This window comes from Lolium perenne, chromosome 7 (genome assembly GCF_019359855.2).
Source record: "Lolium perenne isolate Kyuss_39 chromosome 7, Kyuss_2.0, whole genome shotgun sequence".
NCBI lineage: Eukaryota > Viridiplantae > Streptophyta > Magnoliopsida > Poales > Poaceae > Lolium > Lolium perenne.
This window is the reverse complement of record NC_067250.2, coordinates 289,460,840-289,488,421: the sequence shown is the minus strand read 5'-3', so window position 1 is coordinate 289,488,421 and position 27,582 is coordinate 289,460,840. Positions and strand designations below refer to the sequence as shown.

At 45.9% G+C, this 27,582-nt stretch overlaps 1 protein-coding gene across 2 annotated transcripts; it reads left to right on the top strand.

The window, feature by feature from the left end:
• Positions 1 to 9,437: 9,437 nt before the first annotated feature.
• On the top strand, positions 9,438 to 18,396 carry LOC139833228 (uncharacterized). Of its 2 annotated transcripts, none has more exons than XM_071823438.1 (11): positions 9,438 to 9,551; positions 9,777 to 10,062; positions 10,585 to 10,731; positions 11,123 to 11,395; positions 12,879 to 13,134; positions 13,823 to 14,040; positions 16,440 to 16,581; positions 16,672 to 16,806; positions 17,452 to 17,618; positions 18,048 to 18,135; positions 18,168 to 18,396. In XM_071823438.1, the coding sequence occupies exons 7-10, from the start codon at positions 16,537 to 16,539 to the stop codon at positions 18,127 to 18,129; spliced, it is 429 nt and encodes a 142-aa protein (XP_071679539.1). In that variant the 5' UTR covers positions 9,438 to 9,551; positions 9,777 to 10,062; positions 10,585 to 10,731; positions 11,123 to 11,395; positions 12,879 to 13,134; positions 13,823 to 14,040; positions 16,440 to 16,536; the 3' UTR covers positions 18,130 to 18,135; positions 18,168 to 18,396. The 2 variants fall into 2 exon arrangements, with proteins under 2 accessions (XP_071679539.1, XP_071679540.1); XM_071823439.1 differs by having other exon boundaries at positions 17,452 to 17,680; positions 18,168 to 18,188.
• Positions 18,397 to 27,582: the final 9,186 nt, after the last annotated feature.

The following is a 27,582-nucleotide window of genomic DNA, read 5'->3' as shown; positions in this document are numbered from 1 at the left end:
CGTGCCTCCTCGATTGTGTAGCTGGATGGGCACTCCATCTTATACGGAGGGCACCAGTGATGCTAACCATGCGAGAATATATAAGGAGAGTCCACCGGACTAGTGATGATTGATTACCATGCGAATAAGAAGAGCCCTCTCGACGCATGCACAGCTCCCTGGCTGCCATACCACCACCTAATTAAAATGCATTGATCTCCTTGCATCAATTTATATGAGCGTTTAGTATCACGAGATGAGCCCCACCATCCTTTGTCATGAATCCATGGTACGTAGCTTGCGTCTTAGCCATTCGCCTATGCCCATCGTTAACAACAGAGCGACTAGTAGAACCAAAATTGATTTATCCTCTTCCCGCCATACCACTCCCTCCATTCCATCAAAATTCAAGCCTCAAACCATAACCTTCCTTCTATAAATACGAGGAGGGGAGAGCCTGCCGCGTGCGGCTAGCCGCGACCGACCGACTTAGACTTTGATCTTTGTCGAGGAGAGGAGAGGAGAGGAGAGGCCAGCCACGCTTGTCAAGGAGAACGAGCTAGGCGAGGGTTGGCAAGGACTTTAGGCGACCGTGTGGGCTGTGTTGAACGCCAATGAGCTCCGCCCTCACGGCCGTCCAAGTGCAAGGAAACGGAGAAGGAGATGGAGAGGAAGATGTTGCCTGCCTGACGCTAGGAGGGAAGGAGCGCTAGTCGTGCGAGCCGGGCAGCAACAGGTACTCTTGATTCCCTTGTTCTTGTAATGGACAAATTACCCAAACTGCGAGCCGGGCAGCAGCAAGTAGGCGATGCCTTCGTAGTTCTTATACTCTTGATCCCCTTGTTCTTGTCATGGCCTAAAACACGATTCGTTTCTAAATTTCCCCATAGCTGATAGCTTAGGTTCTCTTTCTTCCCCAAAATCCCCATTCCTAGCCTTATATTTCTCATTCCCCTTCACTCATTTGGTTCAAGCCAACTCAAATGGCTTCCGCACATCTAGTATTGGGATTTTCTTAGAAGTTCTAAAGCTTCAGCATCAGATCGGCTATGCAACACACGGGAACTTCTCTTCTCCTATCTTGTTTTACAAATCCTTAGTTGGAATGGAGCCTTTTCGGTTGCTTGATTATTCTAGATAAATAATACCAATGTTAATTAAATTTTGAATGAATGTTTGCCGATTGGAGATATCTGTGTATTTTAGCCACACATTATTTGAGATTTGTATATGCTTTGCAAGTTTGGATAAGCCGACAATTAGGTGTTTGTAAAATCCAGTTCGACTCATGAGCGTGTTACGCCTTGATAGACCATCAAGCTGCTGCCATGATGCTACCTTAGAAGTCAAGGGCGACAGCCGTCATCCATGCAAGTGTCACCTGCCGGAGAGTCGATGCCGCCAACCAAACCCGATGATGTCGTGCATGTCCGCTGCCTACCGTAGGAGACCGTGCCATCTTCCTTCACGGTGTATACCTAGACAACTGAAATCTTCCAGCACACGATGAACGCTCGCTTATTTTGGAAGATGTCATCACTCCCCGGCAACGGCGCTAGAAAAAGAGCTTGATACGCGTACAGCACGCGTCCGTTGGGCACCCCAAGAGGCAGGTGTGATGCGTACAATGGCAAGTTTTCCCTCAGTATGAAACCAAGGTTTATCGAACCAGTAGGAGCCAAGAAGCACGTTGAAGGTTGATGGCGGCGAGATGTAGTGCGGCGCAACACCAGGGATTCCGGCGCCAACGTGGAACCTGCACAACACAAACCAAGTACTTTGCCCCAACGAAACAGCGAGGTTGTCAATCTCACCGGCTTGCTGTAACAAAGAATTAGATGTATAGTGTGGATGATGATTGTTTGCGTAAAAAAACAGTAGAAACGATGTGCAGTAGATTGTATTTGATGAAAGAGAATTGGACCGGGGTCCACAGTTCACTAGAGGTGTCTCTCCCATAAGATAAACAGCATGTTGGGTGAACAAATTACAGTTGGGCAATTGACAAATAAAGAGGGCATGACCATGCACATACATATTATGATGAGTATAGTGAGATTTAATTGGGCATTACGACAAAGTACATAGACCGCTATCCAGCATGCATCTATGCCTAAAAAGTCCACCTTCAGGTTATCATCCGAACCCCCTCCAGTATTAAGTTGCTAACAACAGACAATTGCATTAAGTATTGCGCGTAATGTAATCAGTAACTACATCCTTGAACATAGCACCAATGTTTTATCCCTAGTGGCAACAGCACATCCATAATCTTAGAGGTTTCTGTCACTCCCCCAGATTCACGGAGACATGAACCCACTATCGAGCATAAATACCCCCTCTTGGACGAGCACCACCGGGGTCTGCAGCGCCACGCGGGGCCTCTCCGACGACAGCGCCGCGAGCAAGATGTTCCGCGTGCCGATCTCGACGAAGGCTGCCACGACGCCCTGGCCGGCGGCGCTCTCTGGGTCGACGAGGAAGACGTCGGTGACGCAGAGGGGCTCGTTCGCCTCGTTGGAGCCCGGGGTTAGCGTGATCTCCTGCCCGGACTTGAGCTGCAAGGACCAGCCGTGCTCCTGGCGAAACAGCTTCTCATCATCCATGTCCATGGCCATGGCCATCGATCCTCGATCGACCGGCAGGCGCGCGGGGTATTGATCGATCGCCTCTCCTGTAGTCTGTAGCCCTTTTTCGTGATCGTGAACCTTGGGTATCTACTTAAGGGAAACTTGCTGCTGTTCTACAAACCTCTGCTCTTGGAGGCCCAACACTGTCTACAGGAAAGGAGGGGGAACGTAGACATCAGTGCGCACGACCGAATACCTCCGATCCAGCAAACTCCAGGCAAAGCACTGTTACATTCGCCGGCGGAGCCTTCCGGAACTCAACCCTCTGGCCAGATCACGAGTCCAGGCCTCCGGTAGTTCCTCCTCTTCACGCAAGAGAGGCCCTAGGACCGCCGTCTTTATTCAGGCCGGACCCCCACGTCGGCGACCATCCCGGGCTGGCCAACCCAACCCTCCACCGGCGACACCATCGCCGGCTTCCATGCACCTCCATCTCGCCGCCGGATGGTGATGATAGATCAAAAATCCACCACCACCAACCGCAGGCCGACCCTCTCCGGCAAAGAAGAGGCCACCTCCTCCGTCAAACCCAAGGCTGCTGCCCCGGGCGCCCTCGTGTCGCGGAAGATGCCCGAGATCGCCTCCACGCACCAACGAGAGGCGGGGATGGATGGCATGGCGCGGACCGAGGGTTTGGCCGCCGCCCACCACCAACCCCTGCCGGAGTGCTGCGGGAAGCCAACGAGAAGAGGGAGACCGCAGCGCCGCCCATCCCGCCCACGCCGACCGGTCCGTCAGGGGACAGCCGACGGGAGGAGGGCCGCCACCGCCGTCGCCCATCCCACGCGCGTCCTCCGCCAAGCATCGAGGAGGTGGGGATCCGGCCGCCGATCTCCACGCGGCGACGAGGAAGGGCCCCCGCCGCCGCCACGCCCCGAGGGACTTTGCCCCGGCAGCGCTACCGGCGGCGGCGGCGGCTAAATGTTACTGACGCGGGGAGATAGAGTTTTACTTGACGCCGGTGCTGCTCCGGCCGGCGCTTCCGCCCAGAGACGGAGAAGAGGATCCAATACGCGCTTCCCTCCAATACTCCGCGTGCTGCCGCTAGGTGCAGCCATGGTGCCGATGCCGAATCGTTGGTGGGCTGCCACCACCGCGACCATGCCTCTCGCTGCCGCCGCCTCCCAGCTGCTCGCCGCCGCCTTCCAAGCCGCACGTCTCCGTGCAACACCGGTGCTCCACAAGTACCTCCTACCGTCGCAATCTCTTGCTCGTACGACCTCCGACGAAGACGCCGCCACTTGGAGCTCCGTTGTTGCCTTTCCAGCCGCGCGCCACCGAGTGGCACCGGTGCTCCACATGCACCTCCAACCCTCGTCCTCACCTGCTCGCACGGCCACCGACGTGGACGCCAACACCTGGAGCTCCGACCCCGTCACTCCGGCAACCGTCGACCTCCTCATAAGGTATGGAGCTTGCCCCGCGGTACTACGCTAGCAGTCTAGCGGTTTTCAGGCAGCAGCCAGTCCTCTATCGCCAGGGCTGCAAAGGGTGGCCAGCGGTGGTATAAACGCTGCTCGCTAGAGCTATAAATGAAGGAAGTCGGTGCTGCAAAAGGCTGCTCACCGGAGCTGCAAAGGCTAGTTGTAAATGGGCATCGATGATGCTACAAAACCTCTGCAGCGCTACTACAAATAAGCATTGGCGGTGCTGCAAAGGCTGCTCGCTGGAGCTGCAAATCATCAACAACGGTGCTGCAAACACTCGGCAGCGGTGCTGCAAATGTTCCACGAGTTTGCTACTTTATATAAATTTTATGAAGTGGGCGCACCTCCGCGTGGCACGTTGCATCGCCGGGTCTGAGTAGGAGACCAAAGGCCGGGCCACCGTCTTCCCGGAAGCCGCCACACTTACTCTGACTCCTCATGCATGCGGATCCTCCCTGGGGGACATGGCCTACTGTTACTCGTCTCGGGCTTCTTCGACGTCCTACCACCAACCTCTATCTTTTTTTTCATGACCCCTTCCCTTCAACCTTAGACACTTGGAGACCAAGCCGGCTACGATATGGAGCTCTTGCCCGGAGTGTTGGGCAGGATCCTGATCATTCCCCACACACTAGGAGGTAGCACCTGCCGGTATCAATTTCTGGCGGCATGGTGTTGCAAAGGCTGGTCCGTCCTGTCGTGTGTGGTTGGCGGCGAAGCTGCAAAAAGGGGGTTGATGTGGGGAGAGCGGTGGGCGGCGGCAAGAGTTGCAAAGAAAGAGTGGCGATGCTATGAATGGTGCTCGGTTGAGCTGCAAAAGAAGGGCTATGTTGCTGCAAATAGTTAGCGCTGGTGCTTCAAATTTCCAACGGCGTGCTTCAAACATTAAACGAACGGTGCTGCCAACAGTTAGTGGTGATGCTACAAAAGGTCAGCAACGGTGCCACAAACGGTCACTAATGGTGCTACCAAAAGTTCGTATCGGTGCTCTCTGCAGGAGTTGAAATGCTGGCAGCAGTCCACCGGGAGGGGTAGTTCTCGATACAATAGTATAATTTTTTTGCTATAGATGTTACGTCGTTCTACTACTTTAGTATAATTCTTGTGCTACAATCTCTCCGGCGAGGTCTCCGGTGAGGTCTCCAACAAGTCTCCAGCGAGGTCTGTGTTCGACGAGTCTTTTTTATTTTATTTTCTGGATGAACCGTTTTTGCTTCAATCAAGCAAAAGTTGGGCTTTTTTTTTCTGCGATGCAGCAAATTAAGGATTTTGCCTAAAAATGTACACGTGTCATCATGTGAAGCAGGAGGCTGGAAGGTCTGGTTTCTCTTGCTAGGGCTGTCCTTCCTATATTTCAAAATAAGTGTCGGTGGTCTGAATATATCTAAACAGGTTTTATGTACATGTCCGCTCATTTTGGTAAAAAAACGCAACACTTTTTTGACTATCAATACTATATATATTTACTTAACAAATAATACATGGTAGAAATATACAAGATGTCTCCAGTGATTACAAATAAAGTCTAGAAGAAACCAACAATTTTTTAATGTTTTCAACCTTTTTCTTTTTTCATGACAGAATCTGTTACTTTCCTGAAGGTAGCTAAAAATAGATATCAAATCATAGAACCGTAAATACAAAAGAAGATTCTCCTATAATTTTATTTTGAGTCACAATAAAAAGGCTACATGCACACACTCATGTGTTATATTAGTCAATCAATATCGGTAAGAGTACCAACACGAGCATGCCATGGAAAACCAATCGAACGAGAGCACAAATCACCATTATCGAGGATGTAGCCGCGGGAAAAAAATATTGCGAGGTAAATTCCGTTCGCGACAACCATGAGAATAAAATTTAAAATCGATGTGACGAAGCACAATCTCAAGGCTCATACCTGGACAATTGTAATCTTCCGGCACACCATGAACGTCGGAATGGAGATCTCGCTTATTTTGGAGGATGTCATCTCTATTGAGGTGGAGCCAAAAAGAAAACGGCTACCAAAACCATAACCTAATCTATTGAAAACACTACTTTTATTAAAAACATCACGAATAGATCGGGTTCCCCACCACTCCCAATGTGGCGAGAGATGTCGCATGAGGGGGCGGGGAACCGATCTATGAAAAACATGGAGGTGGAGGCGGCGCTAGGTTTCCTAACACTTCATTTGAAACAGGTGGAGTATCTTTCTTACCTAGGAGTCTTGGTAGCGAGGAAAAATAGCAATAAATTTGTATCATATTGCTTCAGGAACTAACAACACATTAGTGCATACTATTTTGGAAAAAACCTAGGGGCTCTAGATGCTTGAGACAAAATTTTGAAGTGCTTCCTAATGCTACCTAAGCCTGGAAAAACAGATGTAGTAAGTAATATCTTCAATTCGTACCTAATTTTATTCACCAAATCTTTTATTGAACAAATGGATAGGGCAACTTACAAATTTCCCTTTTATTGAACACAACCGATCTGTTACAGTACTATCTCCAAATCAAGTAAAATCAACAATTTAACCATAGACGAGCATCATCATCATGAACTAACAATACATGAGTGACATCACCAATACGAGGAACGTCAGTAGACAGAGAAACGCAAAAATTCCCGAGCGCCGGCCCACCTCGCCGTCGCTTCTCTTGTCCTCCTCGTAGCAGCTAGCGATGTCTTTGTTGCCTGAACTCACCGCATCGCCATCGTCCTCCGTGTTAGTGTCCTGGCTCCCCTTCTCGTGTTCCTCCTCGTCATCATCGCTATACTCCGAACTCCCGGCCTCTTCGTCCTCCTCCGTGTCCAGAGGCTCCAGAGGAGACACAATACCCCCGAAGTAGACGGCGACCCCATCGTTGGTGTCGTCGCTCTCGGTGTCAGCATCATCAGCGCCGGAGTCGGAGTCGGAGTAGCCTCCGTGCGGCGTCACGTAGAAACAGAACTCCTCGTCGAGCAACACCGGGGTATGCAGCACCACCTCGGGCTTCTCAGCCGACAGCGTCGCCAGTAGAAGGTCCCGCGTGCCGATCTCGATGCGGGCGTCCACGGCGCACTGGCCGTCGTCAGCCTGGCCGACGAGGGAGACCTCGTCGACCCAGACGGGCTCATCGGCTCTCGGGGTCGGCTGTGCCCGCGATGGCCGCTCTTGGCCACCTGAGCCCCGGTACGCTGTGACTCGCTGCTGCTCGTCCATGGCCATGCGACCTGGTCCAAATCGCGAGCACGAAGATGTTCTTGTTGAGCTCTTCGTGAACGAGGCCGGACGGAGCGCTTGCTTTTGCGCCGTGGAACGCGGTGCTTGCCCTGCTTATATTGATCGGGGACTTGCCGACTCCGACTCCTGCTCTGAGAGGAATCGGAGAGTTTTAGAGTGTCGCTGACACATCGTGACAACCGAAATGAGTGGTGAAAGTGCGGCCGAACCGTGCCGCTGGGATGGTGTTGCACGATCGGCACGGAGCTGTCATCAGATAGACAAACACGAAGAAAAACCATCAGATAGAGCTGCTTCAAGTGGAACCCGTCGCCTCGGCCTGCGTCGCCGCTGCGTAAATTCAATTCAATGCACGAATAAAAATGCGTGGGTCGATCCGACTCCCCGGCGCATGTACCCATGTCTCATCTCATCTCATCTCACCGCACCGCACCGCGCACGGTAAAAGCGTGAACCAAAAATACAGAAATCGAAATCAGAGGAAATCCCCTTCCACTTCCAAATCAGACCCAGAAAAACAAGACAACGCCGCGCCGCCGCTCGCTGTCGCTGATGCTCCTCCTCACTCGCCGGCCACCCTAGACCGCGCCCCTCACCGGCGTCGACGCCCGCCCCTATTTCCTTCCTTCCTTCCTTCCACGCCGCAGCCCCTCTCTCTCTCTCACCATTCAATACCAGCGCCGCCGCCTACCCAACGCCGGCCCTCTTCTCTCGCCCCAACCACCTCCACCGCCGCCCTCCAGTCCACCCCGTACACGCCGCCATGGACCTGCGCGGCGCCCCCAACCATTTCCCCAGCTCCACCTGCTAGGGGTCGGAGGCAACCAACTCCCGCGGGGCGCCGCCGGTCCTCCTGATTTTCCGCCGGGCCTCCGTCTACCGAGACAGCGCCTTGGAGCGGCTACCACGACGCGGCCGCCGTCCAACTCCTCAACGTCCTGGTAAGTATGCTTCGGCAAGGGGCCGTCTTTCCTTCCGCTAACCCCCCCTGCCATGGACGCCATGCCTCCCTAGTCTGGGGTCTGGGGAGCAGCAGCAAACTCATCTGCTTCTCCGTTGTCTTTTCAGCTCACCACGGCGGGCTGCGCCCTCTCGCGCGACGCCACCAACGCCTCTCCTGGAGGCGACCACGGCCACGACCTGTCCCCCCCTGCTCATGTCACCCGAGAGGGCCAACTAGCTTCCTCCACCTGCAGATGGTACCTACATCCTCTGCTTCGTGCATTATTACCTCCACTCTGCTCGTGTTTTGCTCTGCTCTGTCACAATGTGAGCTAATTTAGACAACAATTAGTCTTGCTGGAGTGAAACACGCTACTTCTGCTAATGTCCTCCACATCACATGTATTGCAATCTGCTATATTACACACACACACACACACCCTTCTGCTCCCCATTTCCACAATCAGCCGTGCTCTCAATTAAATAACATCACTGGCTTGCACTCTGGAACTTTGACGTAAATCTTCAACTATTTATTTTTCTGTACATTTCTCTGGCACTGGCTTAATATATACATGGTGCTATTTGTTGTTTTGCTGCTGTTCAGAGTTATCCACACCCTGTTCCTTGTATCCAGCCAATTCTGTACTAACTTGGTGCCACGTCCTTAACCAGGAAGGAGAGATCAGGGCCAGCAAAGCTGTGGAAAGATGATGGACATGTCGAGCGGCCACGACCACGGCCACGACCTGTCCCCCTGCTCATGTCACCCAAGCAAGAGGCCGCCGCCGACAAGAACCAGCTTCCTCCACCTGCAGATGGTACATACATCATCTGCTTCGTCTGAATTCCTCTTACTCCTACGCGTCGTCTGAATTCCTTGCTACTGCCGCAATCCAAAACACGATCCAATCCGAACTGAAACAACGACTCCCGTTGCCGAAAGGCTAACCCCAGGCCGCCTCGGGTCTTCCGTGGCCTTGCGCTTGCTGGATGCTGTCGAGCGGCCTTTCTTTGCTCTGGGTCGATGTTGCCATTTATTATCTTGCAATGAGCCAGTAATGCTTGTATGTGAAAAGTTGACAACCTTTTAGATCCTCAGTTTTCAATTACTCTTCTTAAACAATTTTTGGGTACATTTAGCTCTAGGCATGGGGTTGTTAATATATACATGGTCCTTTTATTGTTTTGCTATTGTTCAGAGTTGTATCACACCCTGTTCCTTGTATCCAGTAATAAAGTTTAGTGCCATGCCTCTCACCAGGGAGGAGAGACCAGGCCACCAAAGCCTCAACCGTATGATGATGCTGTTCTCCCCGTGGCTCCGAGGAGCTCACGCTTCTTCCCTGCCACACCAAGGTCTATAAATCTTGAATGTTCTGGTTTTGATTTTCACTTGTAATAGCTTCTGATAATGTTGAAATAACATGTCTAGCTACTATTACCAAATAAAATACCCATGAAGAAGATGGTCACACTCTTTTTTGGAGGATGATGTGGCAACAGCGTTTTCCCGGTTTAATACTTTGTGCTCCTCTTACGCCCTTTGCCATTGTGTTTGACTTCCCGGTTCCTTTTTTGTAGGGATTGAATATGTTTTGCTGGAAGAAAGTGAGGGGACAATGTAGTTTTCTGTGGTCATCGATGATCACTACCAATACTCCATGACCTACATATAGTACACGTGACACAGTTTGCCTCTAATGCTTCTGTCTGGCATAACACAGACTTTCTGGCTGTGGTGGTGGTGGTGCTGCTGCTGCCGCCGCAAGGAGGCCGTCCTGCACGAGGTCAAGCTGCTTGGCCCCAATGGCCAATTGCGGCGAGCTCGACGCCTCCGTTTAGAACATGTCGACATCGGCCCCCAAAGGTCAATTTTTTTCCTCGCCCGTGCTTGAATTGATTCCTCCGATGCTATCCAATTTCTTCCCATTTTCGTATTTGCTGAAATGGGCACCAGCATGCCAGGGCAACTTTTATTTGTGGCTGTTGAGTTGGAAAAATAAGTTTTTGTGTTCTTTTCATGTCCAGAACCAAGCTTCTGTATGAAAACTGTTTTTTTACTTGTTCTACTGATATGAACTACTAACTACTTGATCTAGTCTTTGTTATCAATTATCGCGAGCTGTTACCATGCTGTGTGATTTAGTATACCTAGTTATTAGGCGATGTCCGGTTGGATAGAATGAAGCTCTTCCTGCGTATTTTAGCTACTACCTAGCAACATGGATCTGACTAGTAACGCATACTTAAATATTCTTTGAGTTTGTACCCCTGGCAACTCACTTGACTTTATGAGTTGTAAAACATTGGTAGTACTATGTACATCTGCAATTTGCTTTATTGCTCAGTTTTTAGCCATTTTTCATATCTAATAGTGGTGCTTGTATAGGTTGTGCCAGTACAAGAACTTCAAGGAAGATCACAAGAAGACTCTTGTGGCGACATATTTAGTTGGCTGGGGAATTGATATTTAGCGTGTCAATACTGTCATAAACTATGACATACATGATTACGCTGATGTACATACTTGCACAGGGTAATTATAACTTTTCCCTACTATTCATGGTTGGTGCTATTATATCTGGGTAACATATTCACCTCCACATGTTGGAAAGGCTGGATGTTTTGGTACCAAGGGGCTTGCAATATCATTTGATTCTTCTGCCTTTGGCTCTGATGTCCTCAATAATGTTTGTATAACTGCTATATTTACTTCTTTTTTACTTCTCTGGTATGATCGGCAGAGCGTAGAATAACTGGGATTTTGACATATGTGTTATTTGCGATGAGAGCTACAAGTGAACCTTTTCTGTATTTGTTTCCAGATTTAGAAATCATATTAGTCAAGTAGCTAGGTTACTTACATTCTTCCAAGCATGAACATTCTGAGTTTGATTATCGTGTTAACATTTTGTTTTTCCGTGTAGATATCTGACACCAAGAGGGTGAATAGTCTTGTGAGTGACAGCCAGATATGGACGCACAATATGCCTGTGGCTTTGGCTGAGTTTTGCGTGTGAGCCACATGTAGGTGCACAATATGCCCACGGCTTTGACTGCTTACCTCTGCCCTCGCCGCCGTCATCGTGTCATGCTGCTCGGCTGTGGACGAACATGACTACTCGTGTGATGACACCGAGTTCACCGTGCCACAACCACAGGGGTGGTGATGTCTCATCCTCGGCTGCAATTGCCCTCTGGTGAGCCCAATTCATCCCTTCCATCCCCTCTTAAGTGTCCCCTCCACACACCCCCCGCCCCATATTGGTTTGTTGTGATAGGATGATTATCTGGCTATTTAGTTGGTAGATCTTAACTACTAAAAAGGTTTTGGTGGTTCGAGGTCCAGAGCTATGCAAGGTTTCGAATTTCGCCCGAAAAAACATAATTTCGTACGAAATTCGCCCATTTCGTTCAGGCCCGGTAGATTTGCTTGCCGGACAAATAATTTCGGCCTTATTTGAAATCTTGGGCCGACCCAGTCTCCGGCCCAAGCCAGTGTTGCTATTCCGTGACTTAAAGGGTCAAAACAGACCCCCCAAACCCTAAATTACACGAAAATTCCCCAAACTCTCCTCTGCCCCGCCGCCTCCTCCTGGAGCCGTGGTCCGTGCAGCCCATCCTCTCTCCGGCTACGGCCTCATGGTGCTGGACATGCCTGCGTGGCAGCTCGGTGCAAATCGAGAAGTGCCCGAAAGCCCCTGGAGCGGTCATTGGCCAAAGGGCGTTCGTGCGCGCCCGTCCCTGCGGCCATGGCCATGCGCGCGCTCGTCCCTGCAAACGCGTGTGAGATTCCACCTAGTAGAACTATTCCAGTGAGTATTTGTGAGTCAACGAGCTAACTCGAATTGCTGATTGGTGTCCTATTGTTGTAACTCGAGCGATTCGTGAGTGTATAAGCAAGCAACAGATCTTAGTTCTTCAGTTTTACTCAGATTAGTTCTATTGCTACAGGATTTCAATTTGTTTGTACAATTTCGTTTATTTTTCGTTCATTTTTCGCGCAGTTTTCATTCAGAAATTCAAAATTTGGATTGTGCTTTTCGTCCGAGAGTTTCCAAAAAGACGAAATTCGCCCATTTTGTCCAGGGGCGGTAAAATTTGCAAAACGAAATCCAAAACCTTGGGGCTATGTAATTCATGAATTTTCTGTTAAAGTCATTTTCTTGTTGTTACTGGACTGGTGTTGTGTAATCATGATCAATTTTTGTGTAGGGACAATAATCCGTTTATTTCCCGTGGTTTGATTCTGATGATAGGTTCATGGTATTGTTCTTGCTTCACTGAATCAATTACTGTCCGTGTATAATAATCATCTATTTTGCGACATGTGACCGTGGTGTAACGAAAATACATTTTTTTTGCATAGTTTATTGATCTTTTTCATGCTCTGAATCTTTTTTTACTAGTACTAGCTGACCCCTCATGTCTTTGGCTGGAAAAAGACTAATAGTTGTTGATCCTTTGATACTTTGGTCCTCCTCACACTATGCTGAATCTCTTTACCATTATTAAATTTCTGGAGTAAAATTTGCAAGTCCACATGTGATATTATGCAGTTCATTGACCATCATTATTCCTTCTATTTCTCGTGATTCATCATTCAGAGATTGGTACTGACCACTTTGTGTTCCTCTTATGTCCTTTGCCATTGTGTTTGACTTCTGGGTTCCTTTCTTGTAGGGACTGAATTTGTTTTGAGGGAAGAAAGTCAGGGGAAAATGTAATTTGATGTGGTCATCAATGGTCATTACCAACTCTCAATCAACAGAACATGTTACACGCGGCATGGCTTGCCTCTAGCTCCTTCGGTCCGGTGTGGCCAACCCATTCCTGCTCTGGTGGTCCTGCTGCAGAGAGGTCTAGCTGCTTGGCCCAAAGCCCAACCATAGCTATCTCGCCGCCACCATTCAGAACACGTTGACATTGTCACCAGAAGGTCAATTTTTTTTTATTTGCTTGAGCTCGGATCGATTGCATCCACGCTATTCAATTTCCTCCTATTTTATTTTTTGTACTTGCTGAAATGGGCACCGGCACACAAGGGCAACTGGTATTTGTGTCTGTGTTGAGTCAGAAAAATGAATGATGGCTTGTGTTGCAAACTTTTGGTGGCAAAATAGAGCCAGAAACACATTTGTGTATTTCAAAACCTGCAAAATGGTTCATATCAGTTCTGTGACATTAGTTTTTTTTCCCTTACCCACATTGTTAGAAGATAAAAACTGCCACATTTACTTGTCGCTCAATTGCCATGTTTAGCACCAGGCATTCAAATGCCAAGTCCTCCATTTTAGGAAAAAGGCATAAGTCCGAGCCCACTTTATATTCAAATGAAGCCACTAATATCATCCATTGGGGTTCAACTTAAAACATACTACCGAGCCAACATGAAGCCCCTCTGTTGTTATGAGTCACTTTCTTCTGTCTCACTAGATGCACTGTTATGTTGCACTGGCATCTTACATCACTAGATGCACTTGCCATCAAGCATCGTCATTTTTGTGGGAGTTATAGGTTCCAGTTTTGGAAATCATATTGGTCAAGTAGCTAGATTACTTACATTCTTCCAAGCATGAACTTTTCGAATTTGATTATTGTGTTCACATTTCTTTTTTTGCGTGTAGATATCTGACACCAAGAGGGTGAAAAGTCTTGTGAGTGACAGCCAGATATAGATGTACACAATGCCCTCGGCCTCGACTGCTTACCTCCGCCCTTGCTCCCGTACTCCCATCCCGCTGCTCAGCCGTGGACGGACATGACTACTGGTGTGATGGTGGTGGTTCACCGTGCCACAACCAGGGGGCGGTGATGTCTCGACCATGGATCCAATTTCCCTCTGGTGAGCTTTGATGTATTACATCTCCTCTACCTACTCTGTTGTAGTATCTGCTCTGTTCATTGAGCCGATGACCCCCCATATTGGTTTGTGGTGATAGGATAGGATGACTATTTGGCTAATTTATTGCTATTTTTTTACTACAAAGAAGGTTTGGTGATTCGAGTTCTAGGGATATGTAATTCATGAACTTTCTGTTAAAGTCATTTTTTCTTGTTACTTGGCTGGTTGTGTAATCTTGATCAAATTTTGTGGGACCATAGCATGTTTGTTTTCTGTGGTTTGATTCTGATGATAACTGCATGCTACTATTCTTGCTTCATTGAATCTATTCATTTCCGTGTATAATAATCATCTGTTTGGTGTATTAAAAATACATATTTTTGTTGCTGCGTAGTGTATTAATCTTGTTCATGATACCCGGGCAAGAGCTTTTACCCTCTTTCATGATTTGTAATATACTTTGTGTTCCTCTTATGTCCTTTGCCATTGTCTTTGAGTTCCTGGTTCCTTTCTTGTATGGACGGAATAAGTTTTGAGGGAAGAAAGTTAGGGGACAATGTAGTTTGTTGTGGTCATTACTCATTAGAAATCATTACCAACACTCCATCAACTGAGTATGTTACAGACGGCACGGCTAGCTGCTTTGGTTTTGGGTGACCCGCCCGTTCTGGTTTTGGTTGTGCTGCTACAGGGAGGCTGTCCTTCACGAGGCCCAAGCCCAACCGTGGCGGTGTTACTGCCACCATTTCTAACACGTTGACATCGACACCAAAAGGTCAAAAAATATATTCTTGCGCTAGCATCTATTTTGCTGCCATGCTATCCAATTTCTTCCTGTTTTTGTACTTGCTGAAATGGACAACAACATGCAAGGCCAACTTGTATTTGTGGTTGTGTTGGGTCAAAAAAATGATCAATGGCTTGTGTTGCGAAATGTTGGTGGCAAAAATAGAGCAGAAAACATGTTTTTGTATTTCATTCCTTCAAATGGTTCATATCAGTTCTGTAACATTAGTTTACTTCCTCACACGTGCTATTTATAAGAAAAAACTATCCCATTTAATTATCGCTCAATTGCTATGTTTAGCACCGGGCATGAAAAGGTCAAATCCTCCTCCGATTTAGGAAAATCGCACAAGTCCGAGTGCACTTTATACAAATGAAGCCACTAATATCATCCATTGGGGTTCAACTTTAAACATATAGCATGCCAACATGAAGCCCCTCCGTTATGGGTTTCTTTCTTTGTGTCACTAGATGCACTGTTATGTTACGTTGGCATCTCAGACCACCAGACGCATGTGACATCAAGCGTCATTATTTTTGTTGGAGTTTAATGAGAGCTACAAGTGGAACTTTTCCAGATTTTGAAATCATAGTCAAGTAGCTAGATTACTTATATTCTTCCAAGTATGAACTTTCTGAGTTTGATTATCGTGTTAACACTTCTTTTTTGCATGTAGATATCTTACAACAAGAGGGTGAATAGTCTTGTGAGTGACAGCCAGATATAGATGCACAATATGCCCGCGGCTTTGACTGCTTACCTCCGGCCTTGCCGCCATCCTCTGTCATGCTGCTCAGTCCTGGATGGACATGACTTCTAGTGTGATGACGACGAGTTCACCGTGTCACAACCACTAGGGTGGTGAAGTCTTGGCCTTGTATACAATTGCCCTCTGGTGAGCCTCGATTTCTCCCTTCCTTCTCCTCTAAGTGCTTTGTGGTAGCATCTGTTCTGTTCGATGACCCCCCATATGGGTGATATAATGACTATCTATATATGTGGTTTGTAGGTTTTAAGTTTTAACTACTAAGGAGGTCTGGTGACTTGAGCTCCAGGGCTATGTAATTCAAGAATTTTCGATTGGAGTCATCTTGTTGTTACTGGACTGGTGTTGTGTAATCTTGATCAATTTTTTTAGGGGGAATCATCCGTTTATTTCCTGTGATTTGATTCTGATGATAGCTGCATGCTATTATTCTTGCTCCACTGAATCTATTCATGTTCGTGTATAGTAATCATCTGTTTGTCGACATGTGACCATGGCGTAATAAAAAATACACATATTTTTTTCTCGTGTAGTTTATTGATCTTCTTCTTGTTCTGAATCTTTTTTTTACTGAGATGGATGGTTACTAGTAGTAGCTGACCCCTCATGTCTTCCCTTCGGAAGGCAAAAGACTAAAAGTTGATGATCCTTTGATTCCCTGGTCCGATTCAAACTATTCTGAATCTCTTCACCATTCTTAAATTGCTGGAGTAAAATTTACAAGTCCACATGTGATATTATGCAATTCATTGACCAGCACTTTTCCTTCTAATTCTCGGATTTCATCATTCAGAGATTGGTGCTGACACCACTTTGCTGTTTGCAAAAAACAAACTGGTGCTGCAGGTTCAACTTGGAGAATGTGTGGACCGACCAATGTGGCATGGACGGTCGATAAGGCCAGGGTCGTTGCCATCGTCAATGACCTGCTTACTAAGACAGAATGACCCAAGGATCAATCTCAGCATTGATCGCCAAGCAGTGGAAGGTTGAATCCCACCCTGGCCCATTTCCCTGCTTGTTTGATTTGACTATTAGTGTTGTCTTCTCATTGAGTTTGTATTGGCTGGGGTTGCAGAATTGGAGCAACGGGAAGCAAAGGGAGAAGGTGAACAACACGGTGTTGTTCTACCAAGCCACCCACGACAAGCTCATTGCCGAGTTTCCCAAGTACAAGCTGATCACGCCCTTTGTCCTCTCCAAGCGCTTCTGGGTAACTTCACTCACCCAGATCTTCTTTCTCCTATTACTTGCTGATGAGCTCTGAATCTGTGTGTAGTGCTTGTTGATTGGTGTGTAATTTTTTGTATATGATGTGCGGTTCAAGGCGATATGCAGAAATGAATGTATGTTCTTGTTTAAGCTTTCCCTTCTGTAATGTAGATGTTGCCTCATTGCCCATTGGATCTGAAGACCTCGAAGTAAACTATTTTGTGTTTCCATTCTCACCATGTTTAGTATAAATGTATAATCTCTGTAGCACCGGACCTTGTTTTCATGTCAGATTTGCCATCTTTTCATCTATCCAAAATTTGTTAGATAGCTACATAATGTAGCTCTTTTATATATGAGCCAATCCAATGATGCACTGTATAGTTCCAAGAATCAAAATTATCTGTATTGTCATGTAAGCTCGGTTTGCCTCTTGCTTGTTTGGTGGCTGCGTACTGAGCTTTGTTGCGTTCTTTGTGTGGTTAGCACTTGTTAATGCAACTATCTTTAAATGTACGTCTTTTATCACTTAATTAATAAAACAGAGCTACATTTGTCAATGCAAGTGGACTTTTAGGATGCTTTTTTTCCTAGTTGTGTCTTGCTTAAATAGGCATAGGCAGTGCTGAACCCTATATATTTTCAGGTTCAAAGCAATATCGGTGTGCAGGCCACAGATTCCAGTGGGGTGGATGCTATGCTCGGCTTTCCAACCGGCTTCTACTGCCTCCTTTCCTCTTGCCGCTGTGCGGCCGCGGTGGTGGTGATGACATTCTCAGCCTCGGCAACACCCCACTCCTGTGAGCTCTTCAGGTTACCTCCGTCCGCCTCTTCTCTGTGGTACCACATCCTGGAGCCATGGACATTCTGTGGGGGTACTTCTTATCTATCTAGCTTAACTCAATTTTTGCTTCTGGTTTTGCTTAAATTCCCACCAGATGCATTGTCTAGTTGTTATTAGTCTGCTTGTTTAGTCCTGATTATTTGATTATGAGTAGGGGACACTTTTATGGACTGCTTGCTTATTTTCCTTACTTGGTTTAGGCTTAAGAATACGATGATAAGAACAGAATATTGTTATTCTTACGCTAATAACCTCTTTTGCGTCACAGCGATCAAAACATTGAGTCTAAAATGTTTTGGTAGTTGATGCTAGGGTTCATGATTTTCTCAGGAAATATGGATGCATTCATGTTAATTCGAGGGAATAAACCTGATTTTGCATTTTGCATGTCAATTCAGGTGCTATGTAGTATGTACTCCTGCCATCCGAGGGCTGTCTAGTGTCAACTATCGCAAGAAGAAGTGTATCCACAATAATTAGGTGAACAGTCTGGTACTTCTACATGGAGTACTTGCAACGGCAAGTGTCAGATACACTTCCACGCTCTTCTACAACAATGCCTTTCGCTTGTCCTCCGCTGCTCCAGCCCTGGCACCGGTGCGTGCTCGAGAACCTCATATCTTCTGTGGTCTACTCCTCTTCTAGGATACGTTGAAATGTGGTATGCATTTAGCTGAAACACAGATATTTTGATTGCATCTTCTTTGATCTGTGTGGGATGTAAAATGCATTTTATGAGTGCTGGCATATGATGCTTTCTTTCAGTTAGGGGATTACAATGAACTGATCCTGTTGGTAGTAAAAATAAATAGAAATGGATGTTTTTTTTCCTGATTTGGTGCCCAATGTCCTGTAGACAACCTATCTCGTATGTTTGCAGTTGTTCAGGTTAAACATGATATGGTTTCTTAAGCTATGTTACCTCACATACTTATGTCTAAGGTTTGTAGTTACAAGATGATGCTTTCAAACATAGTTGCTAGAGAAGCAATACCACGAGGAGTATAGAATTTATCTCTCATGTTCTGGAAAAGGCGCTACTGTAGAAAATAGGGACATGTGGATGATCGTATTAAACAAGTAATAGACTAGTTGATGACACAATAGATGCAATAATATTGCTTCTACTATATCACTTGAATCACGGAATGCAACATCTTGCCTTGTTGATTAAATGAATGTAATTGATGGAGCTTTCATAAATTGGTATACTTTAATATATTATTTTTTACATGTCAGGTGGTCCTTGGGTATATCAAGAAGTGGATTCCGGTCCTTGGGTGTGTCGAGAATTCCTGTGGCAATGGCAATGGCGTCCACCCCTGTGATGTTGTCCTTCTCGCAGGTAAAGTCCCTCGTCTTCCTCTTCTTAGCTCCGACTTTATGGTTTATTGAAGTTCCCAATTTAGAATGGAGCAACCGCATGCACAGCGGTGCATTCAAGAAATCGAGTGTATTTATGCTGATGTATTGAAAGATGTAGTGCATGTGGTTTTAAGTGTTAGATTGCGAGCTTGATCTGGTTGAGATTGGATGATTGCATAAGGGTTGCAGGAGTATGCATTCATAGATGCAGCAGCGGGAATTACAAGTTACAACACAAGTAAAAATTTCTTGTTGTGTCATTCTCTTTGAAGGATGCTCCTGATTTTCATTAGCTTGTACATCTTGCAAGAAAGAACTTTTTTGATGAAGAAGCATGATGCATGGACTTTTACTTACATTTACACACAATGCGCCTGATAGTATACTTGCCTGTTGAAATTTTTCGTATACCATTATTATCCAATAATAATAGTGTTCTGCATGGTTATCTGCTTCTTCCTTTATGTCCTCTTGATGTGTGATATCATGGCCACAGTGCCTTGCTTATTCATAATTGGACAATGTGCTAGTGGATCTTCCATCTCTGTGGAATCATACTCTCGATAAGAAGTTTCATATAACTTTTTCTCTTCTATTATTGATTAGTCCATTGATAAAATTTGGTATCTATTACTGAAGTGATTTGCTTCCCAGATTTGTTTACCAACTTATGCATGGAGAACAACTGTTTTGTTGTTCACTGCCGTAGTAGCAATGTTTCTGGAGCTTGTGGACTGGTTGTGTTTTGAGAATCTATAGCTTGGACAATCGAATGATTATGCGAATTTTTTTTGTTTGCATTGTTTCATGTGACTTCAAATAGTTCACTGACTTGATATGCACTTGCGCGCTGCTACTACTTTCATGGGGTTTGACAGTGACTATAGATGTACTTTATTAGTACCTGGCCAAGTTTCTCTCTCTTTGTTGGACAAAAGCCGGATTTGCCTTTTCATGTTGGTTGGTGAAGACCCTGGTTGTCGGGTTTCTAAAAAGGAAATTTACCCAGATTTGGTTTCTAAAAGGGAAATTTACCCAGATTTAGTTTCCCGATAGAGAACAAACCATGATGTTTACATGCAAAGTAATTCCACATAGGTGCCACTTTTTTTGAGAATACTTGCTTGCATGTAGATGTTAGGGGATATTAGTTCCTGGGACCTGACCTGGAGTGCTAGAAACAATCATTAGCATGTTATGAGACCCCCGGCAAGATATTAGCCTGGCCCAGGCATGGAGAATCGGGCGCCTGGGGTGGGGAACGGTTCAGCCTGGGACGGACATGCTGTACATTCAAATAATCAAATGTAGATCTCTTATCTCATGTAACCATGGAGATAAGATGGCACCTGGAATGATAACAAGTTACGGTGGCCTCTTCTTTGACTCCGTGGTTTTGGGAGTCTCTGGTTCTTCCATTTTCTCATGTTTTGCATCAGACATAGATGCAATAATATTGCTTCTACTATATCAGTTGAGTCATGGAATGCATCATCATGCCTTGTTGAAAAATTGAATGAAATTGTCGGAGCTTTCATAAATTGGTATACTTTAATATATTTGATTTTACATGTCAGGTGCAAAGTTGATGTTTATATGTACGGTCCTTGGGTATATCAAGAAGTGGATTCCTGTCCTTGGGTGTGTCGAGATTTCCTGTGGCAGCGGCAATGGTAATGGTTTCCACCCCTGTGATGTTGTCCTTCTCGCAGGTATAGTCCCTCCTCTTCCTCTTCTTAGATCCGACTTTAGAGTTTTTTCAAGTTCCCGGGTTAGAATGGAGCAACCGAATGCACAGTGATGCATTCAAGAAATCAAGTGTATTTTATGCTGAGGTATTGAAAGATTTAGTGCGTGTGGTTTTAAGTGTTAGATTGCGAGCTTGATCTGGTAGAGATTGGATGATTGCATAAGAGTTGCAGGAGTTTGCATTGATATTTTTATTTATAAAGTTTGAAGTGTTACTAGCCACTGAAAGATGTTTGGTCACTTGACAAACTGCTAGTTGTTGCCCAACACACAAGTCAATTCATGCATGGTTCTGTTCAACTGATTCGTCTTTCTGTTCAACCGAATCCAGGAGGCGAACCATATATGTGTCATGCAGCAGTGGCGGCACCTACCCTCATGCAGCAGCTTTTCATCGGCAACAAGCAGGACACCCCACTCAGGGCATTTGACTTGGGCTTCTCCATGCATGTTGTGACCAGGTCGTCCATCCAGGTCTCTCCATAATCCATATCTCTTGGTTTGCTCTGTGATGGTTGAACTCTTGTAATTGTGGTTAATTGAAGGTGTTTGTGTATGTTCACCTTGCGTGGGTGATATTGGCCATGTTGTACCTGTACATTGCCTCGATACTGATAGCCTAATGGGTTTGTCTTTTTTATGCTCAATTGATTGTGTGGTCAGTACTGTGTATATATCAATCATGGGTTGTGCCACTGATTTTAGAAGTGTCCTCCTATCAAATGTCTGGGACTGGTTGTTGCTGGTCAGAAATATGTTATTTTAGACTTAGGTGCAATAACAATGGATAGCCCTGGAGCATGGAATTCGTGTGTACTTGTTACCCTTACTCATGTGTTTAGCTGGTTATAAGCATATTTGTTGTCTCAGATCGAATTTCTTTTGTTATGATCTTGCTGGAACTGTGTTATGGTCGGCATAGATAATTAGATAGAACAATCTAGAATCAGCAAAGAATTCCCCTCTTTTTGTTTGGCTTTTAGGCCTTGTTGTCTCAGCTAGTTGTATGCATGCATGCTTAACAGTGGTAACTAACACGTGTCTCCTCTTGTTCTTGGTTTATCGTTTCTGACAATAGGTAAACAAGGAGGATGAGTTCAGCACGGGCCTTTGTCTGTGCTCATGCTGAGCGTCAACAACAACGCTCAAGTTTGTGAACTCTGTGAACTCTCTTGCTTGTACTGAGACTCTCAGGTTGGAATTTTCTTTCTACTGTGTCCTGCCTTTGTTTGAATTTAACACCCGCTGGTCTTTCCGTCATGTGTACATTTGGTAGAAACCATATTGATCTAGTTGATGTGCAAGTGAGTCTTAGTTTCATGAATTTGTCTCTGGTAACAATGATGTGCTATTTGTCCTGTTAAATGCGCCAGCTTGTCTCTGTTAACAATGATGAGAGGCACCCCTATCCCAGCCTAGCTGCAGGATGTTGACTAGGTTCTGCCAAAGGAGAGGTATAAATCCTTCATTCCTAGCCCTTGGAGTCCGCCACTGGTCTATGCCCCGATGGCGTGGTCGAAGCCCATTGTTGTACTCACCGTGACAGCGGGATGACGGCTCACCGTGCAACCCCAGCACTGACATCGACTGTCAAAATTACCTGGACTGGTCCTCAAAACGGGGTAGAGAACATGATGAGGATAGGGACAGTCCAATACCATAGGATGGAGTAGTTAATGTAGCCAAATATGTTGTTCTATGACCATCAGGTGGTTCTTGTTTGTGCTCATTAACAATGAAATAACAATGATATTAGCTAGAGTCATACTAATATAGGCTTTGCTCTTGTGTATGTAATCGCTGCTGGCAATTGATAATTCTGGTGACACAAACAGTTTTGGTTCCATCTTTAATTTGGTGGAATGCTTTCATGTACAAATTAACCTCTACTATTTCTTATGTAGAACATTATTGGTTGTCTTTGTTTTTCTTACCTTGATGAACTAGTCTTCATTTCACAACTGCTTGCTATTTTATATATGCTAGTACTTCTATACTACTTACATGTTATTTCATCACATAAATGAGCACTAAATTTTCTAAATTGCAGTAGTAAATGAGTGTGCACTCTATTTCGGTTATGAGTCCTGAAGAAGATGATGCAGTATCCATGTGGAATTCTATATGTTAGGGCAGTATCTTTGCAGGGATCTACTTTAGTTTTGCATGTACTAATTTTCATCTTGAATTTACTGGTGTGATGTCAAATAGCTTGTCTGGCAGCTGCATTCCCTTGTGCGCTATAGCTCTGTTACCTACCGTCAATAAACTGATCCACTGTGTATATGTAGGATATGCTGAAGAAAAAGAAGACAGAGCTATTGCCAATTGTGGGTGCTCGCTGCAGAAGAGCGGGATCTTTGGATGCCTCAACTTGGCGAACATCCTAGGTGAGGCAATGTCTTTCCAGGGGCTCGACTTCGGCGTTCGGCGGCATTCGAGGTGCCTCAACTTGCGAGAATCCTAGGTGAGACATGCAGGTGCCTGATATGATTGATGCTCCTTTTCTTTTCACTATCTCTTACACTGCGTTCAAGTTATAGGGTGATGGAAGTTGACCGAGGAAGGCTGCTCATACTTGTTAGTTGATGCGTCATTGACCCTCCAAACTATTGTCAACATTTTAGGAAAGTAGTGTTGGGTGCATCCTGCGTTGCTCTATATGATTTTGCCGTGCATGTAGTCCTCAAGATTCCTTTTTAAAAAGTTGATACATCTGTCACTTGACCATATTAGATCCAGGACCTTCTGTGAGAAAACAATGTTTGGTTTATCGTGGGTAGTAAAGCCATTATATTCTGGAAGTTTTTGTTGCTCTGGCTGCCATGGTAAATCTTGAAACTGTTTAGGACTGATATATGTTGTGGTATTTTTAAGTCCATGCAAGTCCCTACTGTTGTGTCGGTTGAAATCATGCTCGCATATCTAGTATGCTAACATGTGGCAGATTTTTTTCTTTTGGTTGAGCCTTGCGGTGTTGCTGTCTCTCTTGTGGATTAAGTTGAAACTATGTAAATTTATTTTTGCTAAATATGATGTTCTGACCAATCATTTGTTCTTATTGTCAAGGACATCGAAAAGGATGGAGGACGATAGAGAAGACAGGCAGAGTAGTTGAAAATTTGCATGGCCACTTGTGAGCCTGTCTTGTACACATGAGAAAAGCCAAGAAGAAGCTGCATGTTAATGGTTGTGTTCCACCTGTGCCATCTTTTGGTGATCCTTGCTAGCTGTGCATAAACAGCCTTGTGCGTTCAGCTACAATTATTTGAGTTGAGGCTTGTTTCCTCTTGTTCTGAATGGTAAGCAGCTAGTGGAAGGAACATGTAATATTAGTGCCCTGATAGTCGGCTTGTGAACGTGCTTGTGGCGACTGGAATTTGGGACTTCGATTATGCTCCAGGCTGGTGATCTTGCGATGGATGAGATGGTCTGTACTGCAAGGATGCATGCAACGGCTTCAGTTATCTCAGAAGGCTTACTCATGCATGAAGAAGCTTGCACTTGGCTCCTAGTAGCTTAGCTGCTCCAGGTTTACACGTGTGTCTATGTTGTAAACTGAACGAGTCAATGAGTAAAATTTGAATAAAAAGGGCACATCTTAAAGTTCGAAATATATGTTATGATGAATCTTAGTTTCAGAAATTCCCGAGTTGCCTATTCACGTTTGGCCTGATGAACGTTACAGGAAAATTCCCCAGTTGCCATGTATTCTTTTTTTTTTGAACTGTGCCTTGTATTCTTTGCAGAGTTAAGAAGTGGCACTTATCCTGATCGATTAGAGCTTGCAGCTCAAAGGAAACCTACCAGATGCATGCAATTGACCATATAATTAAAGAGGAAGCGATTGAGGCAAAGCAAGTCTATATGACCAACCCCATTAGGGAGAAATTGTGCCTTCAACAATTACATGAAAATTATCCATCAGTGAAGAAAACAAACTAACCGAAGTAGAGAACCAATCTGAGGTTGGGTGGTTAGGAGGGTGGTTATACCCCCAGCCCACCAGAGTTCAAACCCCAGGTTTGACATCTGTGTGTCTCATAAAGGCGGAATATTCATTCAGTGGGAGGCGACGTTCCCGTCGACAGCGAGGCGCTCGTGGTGACTTCGTCAATTTCAAGATCTAATCCGCCGGCTCGGTCTTAGGAGGTGCTCGTAGGGGTAGGGTGTGCGTGTGTGTGTTCATAGGGGTGAGTGTATGCGCGTGTATGTGAGCGTCTGCGTTTGTACTGTGTTTCTCAAAAAAAAAAAAAAAACTAACCGAAGTACACGTAGAGCAGGAACTCCAGCCGTACTGTTAAGAAACAAGATAAAAACAGTTGTAGGAAAAGGGATGAATCAAAGCGATTCATGGATGGAAACAACTAGCAATTAATTAGGAGGGGAAGCCCAAAATCAGTTGAGGGCTTGAGGCAGCAGTTATTATAGTGACCTATAGTATCCCGCAAGCAAGAGACAATCACAACCTCGTTTTCTGCTATAATCAGCTCGACCATGCCATCTAATCTAATCACCTCCTGCATCAAGATTCAAAGCCCGGTTCCTCACTTTTCCCTCCAACCTCATGGTCTCTCTATAAGAACAAGCCATTGGAGACACATCGCGTGTGACTATGACTTAGACAAATTGGAGGTTAGGGGAAGACATCGGCGCTGTTTGGGCAAAGTGAGAGTCGACAGAAATATTGCTTTCTGTAGTACTCAGATGTGGCAATGAAATAAAAGTTGTGTTGTTTATACTTGAGCGATCCACTACACAATTATCTCGCTTATACTTGAGCGATCCACTCATCGTTGGAAGTTGTTAGCATTTGAAACAAACATGGAAGATATTTCTGGATCATTTTGGTGCTACTAGTTTCCTTGAGATATGGAGAGTTTTTGAAGCGGTCATGAGAGGGAGCAAAAGCAGTAGTACTCCTCAGATTCCAGGCCATGCATTTATTAATAGCCAAAGAAATTAGGCCATGGCCGTGCCTCCTCGATTGTGTAGCTGGATGGGCACTCCATCTTATACGGAGGGCACCAGTGATGCTAACCATGCAGAATATATAAGGAGAGTCCACCGGACTAGTGATGATTGATTACCATGCAGAATAAGAAGAGCCCTCTGACGCATGCACAGCTCCCTGGCTGCCATACCACCACCTAATTAAAATGCATTGATCTCCTTGCATCAATTTATATGAGCGTTTAGTATCACGAGATGAGCCCCACCATCCACTGTCATGAATCCATGGTACTGTAGCTTGCGTCTTAGCCATTCGCCTATGCCCATCGTTAACAACAGGAAGCGACTAGTAGAACCAAAATTGATTTATCCTCTTCCCGCCATACCACTCCCTCCATTCCATCAAAATTCAAGCCTCAAACCATAACCTTCCTTCTATAAATACGAGGAGGGGAGAGCCTGCCGCGTGCGGCTAGCCGCGACCGACCGACTTAGACTTTGATCTTTGTCGAGGAGAGGAGAGGAGAGGAGAGGCCAGCCACGCTTGTCAAGGAGAACGAGCTAGGCGAGGGTTGGCAAGGACTTTAGGCGACCGTGTGGCTGTGTTGAACGCCAATGAGCTCCGCCCTCACGGCCGTCCAAGTGCAAGGAAACGGAGAAGGAGATGGAGAGGAAGATGTTGCCTGCCTGACGCTAGGAGGGAAGGAGCGCTAGTCGTGCGAGCCGGGCAGCAACAGGTACTCTTGATTCCCTTGTTCTTGTAATGGACAAATTACCCAAACTGCGAGCCGGGCAGCAGCAAGTAGGCGATGCCTTCGTAGTTCTTATACTCTTGATCCCCTTGTTCTTGTCATGGCCTAAAACACGATTCGTTTCTAAATTTCCCCATAGCTGATAGCTTAGGTTCTCTTTCTTCCCCAAAATCCCCATTCCTAGCCTTATATTTCTCATTCCCCTTCACTCTTGGTTCAAGCCAACTCAAATGGCTTCCGCACATCTAGTATTGGGATTTTCTTAGAAGTTCTAAAGCTTCAGCATCAGATCGGCTATGCAACACACGGGAACTTCTCTTCTCCTATCTTGTTTTACAAATCCTTAGTTGGAATGGAGCCTTTTCGGTTGCTTGATTATTCTAGATAAATAATACCAATGTTAATTAAATTTTGAATGAATGTTTGCCGATTGGAGATATCTGTGTATTTTAGCCACACATTATTTGAGATTTGTATATGCTTTGCAAGTTTGGATAAACTGACAATTAGGTGTTTGTAAAATCCAGTTCGACTCATGAGCGTGTTCTGCCTTGATAGACCATCAACTGCTGCCATGATGCTACCTTAGAAGTCAAGGGCGACAGCCGTCATCCATGCAAGTGTCACCCTGCCGGAGAGTCGATGCCGCCAACCAAACCCGATGATGTCGTGCATGTCCGCTGCCTACCGTAGGAGACCGTGCCATCTTCCTTCACGGTGTATACCTAGACAACTGAAATCTTCCAGCACACGATGAACGCTCGCTTATTTTGGAAGATGTCATCACTCCCCGGCAACGGCGCTAGAAAAAGAGCTTGATACGCGTACAGCACGCGTCCGTTGGGAACCCCAAGAGGAAGGTGTGATGCGTACAGCGGCAAGTTTTCCCTCAGTATGAAACCAAGGTTTATCGAACCAGTAGGAGCCAAGAAGCACGTTGAAGGTTGATGGCGGCGAGATGTAGTGCGGCGCAACACCAGGGATTCCGGCGCCAACGTGGAACCTGCACAACACAAACCAAGTACTTTGCCCCAACGAAACAGCGAGGTTGTCAATCTCACCGGCTTGCTGTAACAAAGAATTAGATGTATAGTGTGGATGATGATTGTTTGCA